This window comes from Monopterus albus, unplaced genomic scaffold (genome assembly GCF_001952655.1).
Source record: "Monopterus albus unplaced genomic scaffold, M_albus_1.0 scaffold292.1, whole genome shotgun sequence".
Lineage (NCBI taxonomy): Eukaryota > Metazoa > Chordata > Actinopteri > Synbranchiformes > Synbranchidae > Monopterus > Monopterus albus.
Window position 1 is genome coordinate 151056 of NW_018128172.1, and position 17326 is coordinate 168381.

Genomic DNA, 17326 nt, shown 5'->3' on the forward strand with positions numbered 1-17326 from the left:
CCTACGGCCCTTGCTGCCACGGCTCCCACTGCCTTTGGTTCCGCCCCCTCCCCCCCCACTGTGTCTGTGATTGGTCAGAATGCTGCTGGCATTCTCCTTCTCCCCTCCCTCCCTCCCCCCTCCCGTTCCTCCTCGTGTCCGCCCGTTGCGTGCCTCCTGTCCGTTGCTGCGCTGCTTCCCTGTGAAGCCATCGTGCTGTGAGGATGGAGGCATCTGGTTGGAGGAGAGGGGTGAGGGTGAGGGGATGGAGGCAGAGTTTTTCCTGGTCTTGTCTGAGGCAGGCGGGTCCTCCTCCTCCCCATCTATCAGTCCTCCCTTCCGTCCTCGTGGAGGTAACCCTGCCTCTCCTCCTCCCCCCCTCCTCCGGGCTTTGTCTCCCCCTCCCTGCTCCTCCTCACGCTCCTCCTCCTCCCCTCTGCCGCCATCCCCCTCTGAGTCCTCGCTGGCGCTGAAGCCCAGTTCAGCCAGGCGTCGCTCCCTGTCCCTCTCTCTCTCACGCTCGCTGCGACTCCTCTCTCTCTCTGCCCGCCCCCCGCCACTGTTGCTGTAGACAACAGGAGCAGGCGGAGCGGGGGAGGAGGATGAGGGTGAGGAGCCTCCTCCTCCCTGCTCCCCCCTCAGGGAGTCGTCTGAGTCGGACTCTGAGTCAGACTCAGAGCTGGAGGAGGAGGAGGAGGAAGACTCAGGCCGACGCTCCAGCAGACACATCCTCTTAAACCGCTCCAGTTTCTCTCTGTGATGGGAGCGCTGGTCTGCGCTTGACGCCCCACCTGCGCCTCCCCCTCCTCCCCCACTGACTCCAGACTGAGCAGTTGAGGAGCTCTGCTGTCCTCCTCCGGCTGAGGAGGTGGGACCATTTGACTCCACAGGCTCCTGTTTGGGTTTCTGATGGAAACACAATGAACACAACGCTGTAATTACTGAACCTGTGTGTGTCAAGTAAAACGTGTCAGTGGAGCTGAGGACATCTGGTCATGAGGGGACCAGTTTAAACACAAACTGAGTTTAATGAAGCCTTCATACCTTTTTTAGACGTTTTTCATGAGCGCCTTTCATCTGGAGGGAAGCAGAGGGAAGACAGTCACACTCAATGCACTCACACACAATGGCCAGTTTATTAGGAACCCTTGACTCAAACTACATCAGTCTGATCCAACAGTGCTGCAGTAAACCCTCCTTCACGAAGGTGAATATGTTCAGTTTGTGTTCAGCCTGTTTCACAGAGGTGTTGGTTCTCTGGTGTGGTCACTGTGGAGGCTGCTGTTCACCTGGACTGGGTTACACTGAGAGCTGGTTCTGGTACAGTATCCAACCTATTTATATCAGCTGGGTGTGTGAATTCACAGCGTTCAATCTGCCAGATACTACCACAAAAACAGAACTACTGTCAAAAAGCTGCAAAGACCTCAACCTTCATGCAGTGATTTCCTGTTTACATAAAAACATACCATAAAATCCACAAAAGCAGGTCCAGGCCAACTCTAATCTGACAGCCAACTCAGACAGCTCCTTCAAAATAAAAGCCCTGCAACGATGCCACCATGCCTCCGTCAGACTCCCAGCAGCTGGAGGACTTTTAGAGTGAAGCGATACTTGCATCAATGCTTTTTAAAGGCTGGTCTAAGTCTGTACTAGGACAATTTTCAGAGCTGTTTACTGGAAGGATCAGTTGGAAACTAGGCTATTTCACAGGCTATAGTGAAGCAGTTCACAACAAACACATGATGTTCACCTTCTTCTTAGGCCCGCTGTCCTGAGGGAGCTCCTTCTCCTTCTTCCTCTTGTGCCCCCCGTCCATCCTCCCCCCATCCTCCAGGGAGGGAGGGGCTTTCTTTTTAGGGGGCGGATCATCTGTGAGCTTCCAACGGCCCACCGCCCCGTTATCCAGCCTGCGCTTCCCCGAGCTGTCAGCCTGGTCCTGGAAACAGATGTATGCACAGATGTAATACAGTCAGATGGGACACGTTGGCTGCGTGCACACAGTGTAGTGTGTGCGCTGGTCAGGACAAACCGAGGAAAAAGGAACAGTGTTTGGGTGAGATCCTGCAGATATGTGGACAACATGGACTGTAGAGTCTACTGAGGGAACTGGACTTTATCAATCCTATTGTGTCTTATGAGAGCCTGTACATGGCACACACTAAATTATTTTATATGCCCACAACGACTGGGACAGATCTGGTCAAACTGTGTCCAATCTGTCCTCATGTCCAAATCCCGATCATAATCTGCACAACAGCTGTTCAGTGTGTCCCCACTTCAACCCCCCACCAGGCTGCGATGCGGTCTTCAGTACTGGTCTGACTCTCACCTTACTGGTTTTGCCCTCCTTGTGGCACTTTGGACACTCCCAGCAGTTTGGGATCTCATCGTTTATGATTCCTTCGGCTTTACCCATCTGAGGAGACACACAAACGCTCAGGTCACTACAGATGGTCACATACACATGCATGTCTTAAACAGCAGTTAAATTCAATATCACATCTTGTTGTTAAAGCTAGTCCCTACTCAGATCATGTCTGATAAATAATTCTTATTTCCTTTGTAGGCTTGTGAGTAAAACTGAAGGATTTTAAACACACTGTGCCGGTGGAGCCCTGTAACCAGAGCAGAGACTGGTGACTCTGTGTTCAGACTCTGAACTCAGTGAGGACGTTCTCAGCCTGTTGAGCTGTGTTGTAGAAACAGAAGGCCTCTCATGTTTCCTGAGGAGGAAACTTGCCCCCCAGCGCAGCGGTGTGGCTCAGGTCTGGACTCGCACACATTCACTAGTGCTGCTGGTCTCTGGATGGGGTTTAGGCAGGGTTAAGTCCAGAATTGTATTCACCTTGAGGCAGCTGGGGTGGATGATTTCATTGCAGATGGTGCACTCCATCAGGGACAGGCTGAACTTCTCCTCCTCCGAGTCCACCGTGTCCTCCTTCCCCGCCTCTCCACATGCAAAACACACAGCTGTGTGAGGCAACACTGGCTGTAGAGAGAGAGACAGGTGAGTGAGACAGGTGAGTCAGACAGGTGCATGTTTCTAAAATGTGAAACAATACAGCAGCTCGTTGATGTGATCAGCAGCTTTGTTCTTTGGCACTTTTTTTGGATTGTGCTGCAGCATCAGGATTGAAGTGAGTGTTTATTTTGAACCAAAAATAAAACTGAAGTATCACATCAAATAATGAGCAGCTGTGCTGTTTTCAATGAAACACAGGTCACAGGTGATTTACACGTCACTGTTCCCAGTTTTACTTTTGACTTTACATGCCATCCCAAATGCTTCTGATTTGGGGTTGTAATTTAATTTCTGAAAACTACTTTTCAAAGTGGCCTTTAACTGACCTGTATGATTTTTCTCCTGGACAGGTTGTTTTTTTGCCATTCAATTTTTACTGTGTAATGTTATTACTGTATCTCACACCTGTTACTGTACGAATAAACAGGATTATTACTGTTACAAACAACAAAAGCTAAACTTTGAGACTGAGACAATGCTGCTGAAAAACACCAGAGGGCGTCTCTCCGTCCCTCCTCCTGCTACTGGAGGAACAAGAGAAGCATCCATCCCCCCCGTCCTCCTCACCCCTTTCCTCTCTTCTGCTCCTGCATTTCTCCATCCATCCCCTCCCTCCTCCTCCTCCACTGCAGTCATAAATGAAACCAACACATCCTCCTCCTCCACCCGAAAGCACAAATAAATCTACAACAGAAATATTATGAACAGTGGCAGATCACCAGGCTCTGTGTGTTAAAGCATCTCTGTGAAACCATGGCAATGGATCAAAGCCAACTCACTGCTCCAGCAACCATCTCTGGTTGCCACGGAAACCCAGCATCGTCGCCTGCTGGGCTCCAGCTCTAAGCTGACGCTATTTGAAGAATCGACAGAGAGAGAAATAAAAATCATGTTTGAACATGCTCTGACTGTGTGTGTGTGTGTGTGTGTGTGTGTGTGTGTGTGTGTGTGTCTACACGTCTTTCTATGATTATGTGGAAACACTGTAATTTAAGAGTCACACACTGCAGAAATGTCATTCTGAGGACATTTCTGCAGTGTGAGGATATGCGGTCCGGTCCTCACACCTACGAAGGGCAGATTGAGGGTGCAGACTTGATTTTAGGGTTAGAATCAGGTTTAGGTTAGGGGTGGGGTAAAGGTTGAAGTCATGCTGGGTTCACACTACAGGATTTAAGCCCAGTCACAGAACGCTTGGACAAAAAAAAAAAAACAGGCACTGGATGCAACAGCAGATGGTTTATCATACTGATCTTTCACTCTCAACAAACATGGTGAAGAAACGTTAGTAGCAGTCTAACCCTTGGCATATAGAACTGAATCAGAGTCGTTAAATCCTTGAGTTAACATATCACAGTTACACAGCTAATGTCAGCATGTTGGCTTTCACAGTCAACGCTGTGAAATACCCCATCAGGGCTACCTAGCTAGTTTTCTGTCCTGCTTTGCTCTTTGCCTAAAGCACTTATTTTTATCTTTGATCCTCTATGAAGGACAGACGACCCAGACTGCCCTGTCTGGGTGACCCACAGACAGGTCCTTAGCCTAATTTCTGAGTGACCCCGAAATGCAATGCTTTATTTAACAGGTCCCATATTTTCCAGCCAATTTCCTAAACACATTCACTAAATCCAGTTTTTCAGAGTTCAGTCATTTTACAGTCCTGCCTGTTGATCCCAGTCCCCTCTTGTATTGTATCACAACGGGAGGTGTTTTGTTTCCAGCAAAGATGTGGGCATCTTGCCAGTGTGGTCCTCTGACAATGCAGTGGAGTAGAAAATGGAAACACCCAAGTACAAGTACCTCAGATGTGTATCTGGTAGAGTGGTTACTTTCCACCAGTGCTGTTGTGGCTTCTGCCTCACAGGAGCTACTGAGGCTACCATGGATATTTGTCTGTGCAGCTGGTGATAGACAAACTACAACACACAAACTCTTGTAAACAAGGAGCATGTCAGCCAGTGCAACGGTGGCTCATGGACATGCTTGTGACACATGCTGCACAGAGAAAGAACACACATCACGTTGTGGATACAACACGAGAACTTAAAGAAATGTTCAGTGTTTGTTTTTGGTCTTTCTATCAGACTTGTTGCCAATAGGTGGGCTGCATATGATGTTGTGTCACTGTGTTGCTGTAGCGGGATCTGCAGATGGAGGGCAGGAACTGATCTTCTACGTAGGCACTACTATCACAAGCTCTCAAAATGCCTACAGTTTGTGTCATTTATAGTTGATCAAATCAATCATGCCAACAAAGCAGGAGAAGCTTTTATTAAGTATCAAAAGTGGTTGTTGTTAGGAGGGGAACTGAAATGCCAGAAATTGGACTGTAAAACACTGGTACTCTGTCAAAGTGTTTTCCACGCCTGGATGGTTCTCTCCTATTAAACACCGTTTCCCTCAGCAAATCAGACCAGGTCAGGGCTAGGATAAGGTTAGATTCACGTTACAATACTAAGGGGAAACACTTCAACACAACACTGACTACAGTAGCTTGCAAAGCCTTTGTCTGGGGCCGGGAGAACCAGAGCGGGCGAATCCTCCGCTGTGCAGTGACCACTTAGGTAGCTAGTGAACCGCTGCCCTGCTGTGCAACTGCAATGATCTGCAGCAGCTTCTCCGTCCTGTTTCGTGATGCTCATCCAACAGTTTTGATCTCCTGGGCTGTAGCTGATCCAACTTTAGTGGAGTCCCTGGACATTTGAGTGTGTTTACCCTATATTAAGTAAACAACGGTAACATTCATATGGAGAGGCACCATGCACTCAATGTTCACTGCTAGGCTAATCCACAGGACCATAAACGTATGTTATATAATGTCTATGCACAGGACAGTTGGCCTCCATAGCAAGAAAGTCGTTCTGTTGAAAAACTGCTCCTCCATACATGTTTCACATATGTTAATATACCAATACCTTTTCTCCTAATATCGTTTACACTAGCACAATAGAGACTTTACTCCATCTCCACATTCTGTTTTTCACTTCCTGCCCTCCATCTGAGTGTCACGTTTTCAATCCACCTATTAGAAAAATATGTGAAACCACCTGCCCTCAAAAGAAGCTGCAAATAAGGTTAAATGATCCTTTAAGTTTTCTATCTGACACAAGCTGACTGACTTCATCTGTCACAATTTCACTTTGTTTTGATGAACCACATGCACCTCAGTGCCCTACACAGGTGTAACAGAGCCTGTCAACCAACCCATTCTGAGTGTCAACAGTGTGTGTTTTTGTTCCTTTCAGACTCACTGCTGTGCACTGTCTCAGGAGGCAGGACTGCTTCATTCGGCCGGGCCCTCCGAACTTCTTCATGTCCTTGCAAAAGTGACACTCCCCACACTCGGTCCTCATGCAGGCCTGGCAGCGCCGGCACCGCGTCCGCCTGCGCCTCGCGCCCCCACCCAGCGCCTTACTGCCCGACATCCCCGAACAAGTCAGCTGCTGACACAGGTAACAGACAAGACATACAGTGTTACACATGTAAACAGTAGAACTGTTCAAGAATCCGTCCACATCCCAGCTAAAGTTTCCCAGACCTGGTGTGTCCACAGCAGTGTGAACAGACCAGACCAGGTGTCCTCAGACCAGCTCTGGGCCAGCTGTGTATGTGCTCCTAGACCCAATTCCTCTCCGACCTCTGACTGTGCAAGCGCCATCAGAATGGTCAGATCAGACAAAAAACAAAAAGAGACCATTTGAAGATGAGCCCTTAGGGAAAAGATATACAGTTTCAACTGGTTTATGACATTTTATCAAACTACTAATCAATAAAATAACAGACAAATTAGCCTATTGTGAAAATGACCATTGCTGCCAGCTCTTGCACAATTTTAGCTCGTTTACCACTGCAGATAGTTTTTCATGATAGCTATAAAACAAGCAGATTCAGCATAATTCAAGTCACTTTTTAAACAGAACAACTTCAGTTTCTAAATGGGAAGATTTTGCTGCTTTATATGATAAACTGAAAATTAAATATTTATATATCAAAACAAGCTGTCTGATATTATTTTGTGCCTTAAGAAACTGTAATGAATATTTTTCACTATTTTCTGGCATTTTGTACATCAAACGATTAATCAAGAAAATAATCAATAATTAAAATAACAGTTGCACCATGAATAACCTCACTGGATATTTCAGCTATATTACCTCTGCAGATGTTTTATCAACATAGCTATTGACAAACATGTTGCCTCCATAGTATTCAGTACAGTTAGAACTATCACTTTTTAAAAATCAGTTCATCTGCTGATTGTTGTCATGTTTGTCTGGAAATAGTGAAATATGCTTCTTATAATTTCCCAAAGCCCATAACTACTTATTGAAATGCTTCCAAAGATATTCACAAGAGACAAGCAGCAGGTTTTTACATTTCAGAACCCGGAACTTGAGAATTGTAGACTTTTTTTTTTGCAAGAAAATCAATAAGCAAAATATCAGTACATCAAATCTGCTGCCAAAGAACAAATAATTCAGCTGTAATATCTTAGAGAGGGTCACAGATATTAATGCTTGTACTGACTTGTCAGAGCCGGCAACACCAGAGATTTAATGATGTGCATTTCTGCAAAGAAAATCTTAGTAACCTAGAAATTTAATTATTAATTAACTGATTAGGAAAATGAATCAGTTACAGACCTAATCGAAAAAATATGATCATGATATATTGGCCAATATGATCGATATTTTGATTACGAGTGTCAAACATAACCACAGATACTCAGTTTACTATGATGCCTGACAGTGAAAACCATCCGACTGTCACGTTGGAGAAGGTGAAACCAACAAATAGGCTATTTATTCCAACTGCAACCATGAATTGTTGATTGTTAAAATAGTGCCGATTCATTTTCTGTTGATCGATGAACTGACCAATTAACTAATTGCTGCAGCTTTCTTTAAGACTTTTTAAATGCCTTCTCAGACCTGTAATAAGGGGCCTGAATTTAAAGCTTTTTAAGACTTCTCAAGACCTGCAAGAAAAATGAAGATGCGCATCTGGCACCACTTGGAGATAGCTGCTAACGGCTAAGAGCTACCGCGTCACAGTAACCTACAGTAGTCAGTGCGAACAAACACAAGGCACCTGCAAACGCGCGTGAACACGAATTGTCGTGTTAATTAATGAAACATATGTGTGAAAGGACGCACGCGATCCCTCCACACCCCCTCGATTTCTGGAAAGCTAACGATATGGCTGCTAACATGTTAGCAGGCTCGTTGTCCGTTCGCCCCCTGCAGTACGCTTCCTTTTTCATTATCTCTCCTTAACGGACAGCCTCCGCGGGTAGATGCAGGCCAATAAAACATGTTTTATAATAGTAAAGAAATAAAACAGCACACACGCACCTCTTCGTAACAGGTCGCATACTCCTTGGTCGCTCATTAGAAATAATATTAGCCAACAGTTAGCCCACGTTAGCTTTCTGTGCAGCGCAGCTAACCGTCCGCTTCCTTGTTTCTTTTCACGCCAGGCTACTGTTAGCTCCGGGCTGCTTCACACGCGTCCCATCGTGCTAGTCTCCGGTGGTCCGGCTAGCTCCCGGGCTAACCTAACGGACCCGCTCTGGGTCTAATTGTCTCGATTACCAAACTGATCGATATCGATAAAGTGAAGGGCGCAGTGAATCGTGCCCATTCACTCCTCTCCCTCTCTCGCTCCGCTCTCTCTCTCTCTCTCTCTCTCTCTCTCTCCCTCCCTCTCTCCCCTGCACGTTATGCTGTGTTCCGCTGCTCTTCTTCCCGGGGGGCTGCAAAACACCCCAAACACCTCATTTTACCTGAAGAGCGGGGTTTTAAACCCGCACTTGGCTATAACCCTCCGCAGAAACTAGGATCGGCAGATCGCAACATTAAAACGCGACAGATCATATGGATGTGGAGTAGCACGGCTATTGTTCTCTGTGTCTTTTGTGTGGCAGCTGGCTGCGGGGTTATGCGTGATTTGTGTTGCGAGTCAGCTCGTCTCCCGTGATAGGTTTGCCCCCCCACCACACACCCTCTCCCCGCATTGATGATTACATCACACAGGTGACTACAGATAGCCCTCTCCGTTTTTAGTACGGAGGAAGAGAGAGCTAGAAAATAAAATAAATAAATGTAAATAAAATATGGGCAGCGAAAACATGCAACCCCGCCCCTACATAGTTACATCACAGTGGCGTCAAGTGCAGAAAGGCGTTTTGGGATTTGTAGTTTTCACTGCAATGTTGTCGCCTATCAAATATTTTCCCAAGTTTCATTTCAGGTTATTACGAATTTATAGCAGCATATTGTTACAACAGTAAACACAAAAATATGCTGATCTTTTTGTAACGTCAAAATATGATGAGGTGAAAATATCTTGCTAGAATCAGAATCAACTTCATTGGCCAGGTGTGTTGGAAACACCAGGAATTTGACTCTGGTACGTCGTCTCTCAAAAACTCAATAACTGGAAAGGCTCTTGTTATAATATGAATTATACATCGCCTATATCTTGTTATAGGGTGAAAAATGTCTGGTAAAAACAACTTACAATAAGAAACTGAGCAAATATTCTTTTGTTATGATGTCTGCAATAACCTGCGCTCCCAAACAAATTGCACTTAAAATACAGGTAAAAAAGAAAAACTGTTAGGAATGATTAGTTGAAAAATCATACGACTTTAAAACAACACACACTAAGTAAAACATATGTGACAGCACATTAAAATGGTGACATTTAAAGTCAAAATTTGCCATACAATATTAAAACCATGTACAAAGCCATGTGCATGGATGTGTTTGGGTGTATTCTGGGATTTGTTGACTCTGCACAATGCTGTACAGTAGTATTTACTATTTTTATTTAATGTTTCATTCACAATTTAAACTTTTAGGAAATAGGGTACCATTTTCTAGGATTGACAAAAATGCTCATGGTAATTAATTATTTTGACACAATGGATCAAAATGGTAAAGAGGACTATTTAGACAGCATTTGGCTTAAAGTCAAATATATTTGACATTAAGTCAAAAGACTAAGTTACATACTGTAGCCTATAAGCCAAAGTCAATTCAATTCAAACTTCATTACAGACTCAAGGTCTGTATAAAAAACAATATATGACATATAAATCCCATGTAAAAGCACAATAATGAAACATGATTTAAAATAAATAAAAACAGCTGTAGCCTACCAATGTCTCCAGACTGGTAGGGCACAATGATATGTCTGATATTTGACAGACTTAGAGTGATTTCATGTTCTGAGGCATAAGATGACAAATAAATTTGTGCATACGGTTTTGTAAAACACCTTGCTAGGTGATAAGCCATGTAAGACACTGTAAAGATATGTAAAATAAAATTCAAAACTTGGAGTTTCCAAGTAAAATAGTGAGATATTTAGTTTTGTAAATGGCATAGAAATTCAAAATTATGGAACTTGAAATAAACACTTTATTACAAGTTAAAATTACGACAGACTATTATTTAATTTTTGAGACATGGGGATCAAAACTACAAAAGTTATTTTGGGATTTGTAGCGTTAGTTTTTGCTGTAATGTAGTCCTGATCTTGCACTTATCACTTTTACTTGGGCCTAATTAATAGGCTACATTTTTCTGACGTTAATGAGTTTCCTTACACAACATACAGTTTGGCTTAATATAATGTTACTTTTATTATTTTGCTTTATTCAAATGTTTATCCTTACAACATACATATTGAACACACACTCTCCCCTCCTCCTCCTCTCCTCCCCCCGTTAGCTAACAGGCTATGCTAGCATCTCTCCTCAGTGTAATTAGTTGAGACGCACCGGCTCCATACACATTACGGTGCTGTTGGGACTGATCTCCTAAAACTCACGCACAGATACCGCGCACACCGCAGGGACACACGGTACAGCATCCAGTTATCAAACAACTGAAGATGATTAAGCTCTTTTCCCTGAAGCAGCAGAAGAAAGACGAGGAATCTGCTGGAGGAAACAGAACAGGAGCCGGGGGTAAAAAAGCCAGCGCGGCCCAGCTCCGAATACAGAAAGGTAGGCTAGTTAACAACGCCACTACTGGGTTAGCTGGATGACTAGTTACCAGTGAACCCCAGGGTAACGCCGCCCCCCTCAGTGCACATTATACATAAACGCAGAGAGTGAAAGCCGAGTATTAATATTATTATCATTATAACTCACAGAGGCTAGCAGCTAGCACACTAACTTAGCCTGAAGTGGTGTTAGCTAACAGCTAACATAGATAATCCAAAGCTAGCTATCACATCATTTTAGCCTCGTATGTTATCTCACAGCTAAGCCAAACCCCGGAACATATTCTACACTGCTAACCAGCCAACATTTAACTTTCTAAATAAGTCTAAGGGTAATTTCTAGCTAACACTAGCTAGCGTGCTGTGTCAGCTCTGAGGTTGACTGTCTAAAAGGTGACACACTTCTTCACACCTGGGCATGAATAGTTTGATTGACAGCCAGTTATTTTTAGGGTCAGCGAAACTGTTATCTTCTTATCATTCATCATTTCGCCGACTCATAAAAACAAAGGTGCTTTCTAATTCACGGAGTCCCAGAGAGGTCCTGCAGAAGATTTTCCCCTGACAGGTTCACATTTTAAAAAGCACTTGCTGACCAGCGTCCTGGTCAGTCAGCTGGTCACTGGATCACTGTGATACTGAAGACAACTTAGAAACAGGAAGATTCTCAGTGGATGTCACACTGAACCTAAAAATGTGTCTGTCTGTCTGTCTGTCCACATTTCATTGAGTTATGGTTCTGTTTGTTTGTTTGTTTGTTTTTACACAAATCGCTGCAATCGGATCCTGTTGGTCTCAAAGTGGCAAACCTTAATGTCCTCCATCCTCTGTGTCGCTGTTGATGCTGCAGTGACGTTGATGTTACAGCCTACAATCACCAGCTTCCTGCATTCACCTGTCCTCTTATAGTTTTGATCTCCTGGGCTGTAGCTGAACTTTTCATAGGTGGAAACAAAAAGTAAAGCAAATTAGAACAACCCACCCACATCCATAGGAGCCCATTTTGGAGCCCCATTGATTGTTAACATGGCTGACTGTTGATAAAGGGAATTGAGTACAACTTGCATAACTAATGTCACTAAGTCAGCCATCAGTTTGTTCCCTCTCCTCTGTCCCCTCCTGGGCTTCATACTAATGTGGTATTAAAAAGGCCGTAAAAGTCTGAAATGTAACTTGGTGCACCTGCAGAGGAAAACATGGAGTTCTATTGAAAATTACCTTCAGTCATTTCATTTCATTATAAAATTCACTGTTTGTAATGTCAGTTATATTCATTCGGTCACAGTGAGCAGCTGACACTGAAAAACAACAAAAAACTCCACCAGGTACCTTTTAATTGGGATTTCAAGAGTGTATTAAGATTAGCGTTGAATCCTATATAAATCAAATAAAGGTTTGCTATGGTTTTGAACCATAATTTATTTTTGAACCAATAACTTGATACTCCTCAGCACAGCAACATTTACACCTCAACAAGAAAATAGCAACAGCACCTTTAAATACACATCACACAGGCCAATGTGATGGTCCACGTACTGGTGGTGCCAGTTGTTCTACTTTATGTGTCACATAGATATACTCACTGAAACATGTTCCTAAGGTTATGAGGTTATGGAGGTAAAGACCAAAAAAGCCAGGCTGCTGTTGGAGTTTCAACCGGAGGGTCTTCATCGGTCCTGAATTTTGGATCTGACCCAAACCCGACAGGCAGAAATGGATTTTCAGACCTGATCCAGTGCAGTTGAGCCAAATGGAGAGAGGAGGAAGTCTCTAGCAGCAACAGAATGATTGATCAGTTGATAGGGAAACACATACTGATACTAATATCCTGCAAACAGTGCAGAATTACACCTGGTGCTCATCGTGCTGACTTTCTTTAGTCTGTGCTTTCACAGCCACCTCCAACTGTGTTTGTTTCAGACATCAATGAGTTGAACCTGCCAAAGACATGTGAGATCAACTTCCCTGATGACGACGACCTCCTCAACTTCAGGCTCATCATCTCACCGGACGAGGTGCGTTTGTGAGCACTCTGAAACTGAATTTATCTATTTATTTAATATATCTTTATGGAAACTGTTAGTAATCTAGGGCAGGTTTACTGAGCACCATGTGCCTATTCTGATCCTTAGTGGGTTAGTAAAACCTGACAATTTGTATGTCTCAAACTCTGTTTGTGTCTCAGGGTTTTTACAAAGGAGGAAAGTTTGTCTTCAGCTTTAAGGTGAGAAACACCTGTCACCTCTCTGTTCCTCCTCACACCTTTCTCCTTTTGTCTTAAGGCTTCTGCTTCACTAGAATTAGAAAAAATATTACACATATACATAATATAATTTCAGTACATTTACAGCACAGTGAACAAAGTGAAAAGGTGTTTCATGTACACAAGTTAAATGTGGTTTAGTAGTTTATTATTTAACCTTATATTGTTTTATTTATTTGTTTGCATTTTAAGTGTTTGTTTTGTCATCCTCCGGGTTGCTTCATAGATCAACCACTTTTACTAATATGATCAATCATATTAGCTATAGTGATTTTCCCTCAGCGTGGTTCAACCCACTTTAATCGTGCTGAGCCAGGCAGCCACGGGTCGCCCTTCGTCTCCATATGTTCCTAGCGGCAGGGGGTAATCGTGCCGAGTCGGGCTCCGCCGGCCCTGCTCCCACCCGGGGCCGAGCTCCGCCTTCAGCAGATCTAGATGAAATGCTGCACCAAGCAAATGTCCGTACATTGAGCATTCACTCTTTGTTACTTCATTTAAGTAAGATTTGAAAACAGAGTCTCTAATTTGGTCTTCTGATGAGAGGTAAAATAATGCCTAGCACCGAGGGCTCCGTGTTGCGAGCTACTAACACCACGCTAACACGATGAGTCGTGTGGCACTGCCCCCATGTGGTCAACATAATAAAAATAAGATATCGTGTTTGACGTTGCATTGGAAACACAACCACTCTGATTTGGCAGCAGCTCAGCAGGGCTGACCCATGCTAATTGGAAAACACCATAAATCAGGTCCACACAATGCACCTCATTAAATTTTAACATTCGCTTGATGGATATTTTTGCATTTTCCCTTTTTATAGTGTTCGTGGTTAAGCAAATGAATGTAAGTCAGCGCAGCGTGTGTGTGTGTGTGTGTTTCAGGTAGGTCAGGGTTATCCCCACGACCCCCCCAAGGTAAAGTGTGAGACGATGGTGTATCACCCCAACATCGACCTGGAAGGAAACGTCTGCCTAAATATCTTAAGGTGTGTACACGACTACTGCTTCTTCAGTTCAGGAACAGCAGTTTGACAAACACATCCGTGATCAAGGTCCACTTACTAACTTGATCCATGGCAGCTGAGCAAACTGCTGATTCAGACTGTAAGATGCAGTTAAAAGCTCCCGAGCCAGCTAGTAAATGGACCTTTAGCTACCGTGTAGACCACTACTTAGCAGTGTTGTATTTGTAAAGGCAATCCAATGTCCATCTGTAGCATTCGCCTGTTTTCTCTCATCTCCACAGAGAGGACTGGAAGCCTGTGCTGACGATAAACTCCATCATCTACGGTCTACAGTATCTATTTCTAGTGAGTTTAACACACACTGGCTTTTAAAGGCTAAATAAATTTCTGTACCTTGTGGACCGTTGGTCGGACAAATCAAGACATTTAAGTCATCACTTGTGGTTCTGGGAAACGAGGTTGCTGATTTTCCACAGGGAAGGCTAAATAACTGTTTGACAGAGTAAATATTAGGCTGCTCCCTCCCCCTGCAGGAGCCTAACCCAGAGGATCCATTGAACAAGGAGGCAGCAGAGGTCCTCCAGACAAACCGGCGGCTCTTTGAGCAGAACGTCCATCGCTCCCTGAGGGGCGGCTATGTGGGCGCCACCTACTTCGAGAGGTGTCTGAAATAACTCAGCGTCCCGTGATCCTCCCCCTTCACTCCTCCCCCTCTGCCTCACCCCTCCTCACTCTTCTACTCCTCAGCCCTGCTCTATGGCAGTAGCAGGAGCTGTGGTGACAGAAAGCAGCACGCCAGAAGACCCTTTTCTGTTTTAAAACAAAAGACGAAGAAAAACCCGCCCTCCCTTCTTCCACCTCCTCCCCCTCCTCCCTTTCTCAGTTTTACTACCAAAATGCAGCATTCAACCGATTACACGCCACAGGGGGACGCCAGCACACAGCACACATCTAAGTGGACTCAAAGATGGCCGACAGCAAGTGGCAGCTGAGGAGGAGGGGGAGGCTGTAGGACTGAAAGATGGAGGAAGGGGGAAGGCAGGTGTGGGTGGTCCGCTAATGTTACTCTGGTGAGGCGATGATTCAGTGAACGCCACAGTGCTGATGATGATGATGATCTCCACGTGAGTTTTTTATTTTTTTTTTGCGTGTGGTACAGACACCTGGACTCAAACAGGTGGCCAGAAGGACACGCCCCCCTCGTTGTTGTCTGCTTGTTACACATTAATCGGCAGTAAACTCCAAACTTAGGGCATTCTTGTCAAACAACTGTTCTCCCGTATTTCTGTGCAGTGCCTCTAAGGAGTAGGAGGGGCTTGTGGAGTGGGAGGGGTTTAAAATCGCAACAAGCACCAACGAGCCTTAGAATGGTTCCTCAAAACAGGAGTTACCTTAAGGCATTATATTTCCAACCTGTGATAAACCCACAGCTATAGATGTAGTGGTGTTCAAGCTGTGGGGAGTGGTCACTTCAAAGGCTCGGGTTTCTCTGTTGGAGTGGGCGGAGCTTGTTAGTCACAATATTATTGGGTGTGCTTTGAAGCTCCTTAAAGCAGAACAGCAACATAGTTTTCATCCAGCAATGACGCCACAGTTAGTCATATGTCACGGCTGATCAGCTCCAGGTGTGACAGGTGGCAGCAAAGGAGAAAGTGGAGGTTTTTGCCATTCAGCTGATGAAATTGTGGTGAACTTTGCTGAAACAGCATTCGTATTTACTTCAGTCTTGTCGACTTAGCCACAAGAACACACCCAGAGTGATTAGTTTGGAGTTTGCTGCTAAAAAAAACACAGTATCAGGGCGGAGTTTGTTAGGTGGGCAGGGCTGTTGTGTGGGTGGGGGATCAGTGTGTTTAAAGTAGCAGAGGGTCGTGAGGTTTATGGGGACAGGAGGGACATTTGTTTTCATTTGTGGGGATGGGGTGGGTCGTTGTGGGCGGGGTCACAGAGGGGAAGGACGTAAATGTTACGATTCTATTGTGTATATTGAAACCCCAGCTGTTCACATTGACTGCAATATGATTTATGTTAAATAAAATATGAACTTGAATGATAACTATTGTGGTGTATTTACTAATAGTACACTTTACTTACTGTCAACCGCATCATTGTTCATCTGGTAAGAAGCCAACAGGACAGTGCTCGGAGTATTTTAGAGATGCAAAAATTAATGTTATTACTTGAATTGATTGAATGAGGAAGTTATTTTGCCATTGATGACACTGCTGATTCTAAGATAAGTTTATAACAACAAGCGATGTTAATTTGTTCTGGTTTGCTCACCAGTCAACAAAATTAGTCATCGCAATAAATATGTAGCACAGATCAATCCAGTAAAGTAAAAGAACCATAAGACCATCCGCAGTAGTGGTCCTAAATTACCTTTAATTCCATTCAGAAAAAAACCATCCATCCATAAAGTCAACTAAAACCCTGACTGAGGATTGCTGTTTAATAACCTCTGGTTATGCCCTTTTTCCGAGCCTCTCGGTTTTCAATCTGATTTGTCATAGCCTCCTCCCAGAAGGCATTCCCTGGAAAATGAAGGCTGCAGGGTGAGAGGCGCAAGAAACCTCCGACAGACCCCGGCTCTTGGTGGGCGGCCTTCTGCCTCAACCAGTTGTGGTGAGTGGATAGAGGAGAGAGAGAAGAAAAGCAACAAGACAACAAACAAAACACTGGTCAGGTCAATGTGGCTGGTGACTGCTCATCAGAGATGTAGAGCTCCAGAGCCAGGGCAACCTGTAGAAAAGTACAGGGAGAGAGGACACACTACGGGAGAGAGGTGGCACGCAGTTAGTGATGTGTAGTGTTGGCATATACAGTAGACGCATAGAGATTGAGTGAGGAGAAGAGGGGAAACTCAGAGCATCATGGGGCCCCCCAGCAGCCTGGGCCTATAGCAGCATAACTAAGGGAAGGCTCAGGGTCACCTGATCCAGCCCTAACTATAAGCTTTATCAAAAAGGAACGTCTTAAGTCTAATCTTAAAGGTAGAGAGGGTGTCCGCCTCCCAAACTGAGACTGGGAGTTGGTTCCATAGGAGAGGAGCTTGATAGCTAAAGGCTCTGCCTCC

General features: G+C 44.6%; 2 protein-coding genes across 2 annotated transcripts in view; one reads left to right on the plus strand and one right to left on the minus strand.

Moving 5' to 3' along the window:
• fbxl19 (F-box and leucine rich repeat protein 19) overlaps positions 1-11975 on the minus strand; it is a 19878-nt gene extending 7903 nt beyond the window's left edge. Inside the window, 8 exon segments of the mRNA XM_020623028.1 lie at positions 1-9; positions 11-885; positions 1024-1056; positions 1733-1918; positions 2312-2398; positions 2828-2971; positions 6259-6447; positions 11833-11975. The exon segment at positions 1-9 is cut by the window's left edge and continues 306 nt beyond it. Coding sequence (XP_020478684.1) covers positions 1-9; positions 11-885; positions 1024-1056; positions 1733-1918; positions 2312-2398; positions 2828-2971; positions 6259-6447; positions 11833-11847 — 1538 coding nt within the window. The 5' untranslated portion in view covers positions 11848-11975.
• On the plus strand, positions 10723-16276 carry ube2m (ubiquitin conjugating enzyme E2 M). Its single transcript, XM_020623042.1, has 6 exons — positions 10723-11024; positions 12944-13038; positions 13209-13247; positions 14168-14271; positions 14532-14595; positions 14784-16276. The coding sequence occupies exons 1-6, from the start codon at positions 10910-10912 to the stop codon at positions 14922-14924; spliced, it is 558 nt and encodes a 185-aa protein (XP_020478698.1). The 5' UTR covers positions 10723-10909; the 3' UTR covers positions 14925-16276.
• The last annotated feature ends 1050 nt before the right edge of the window (positions 16277-17326 follow it).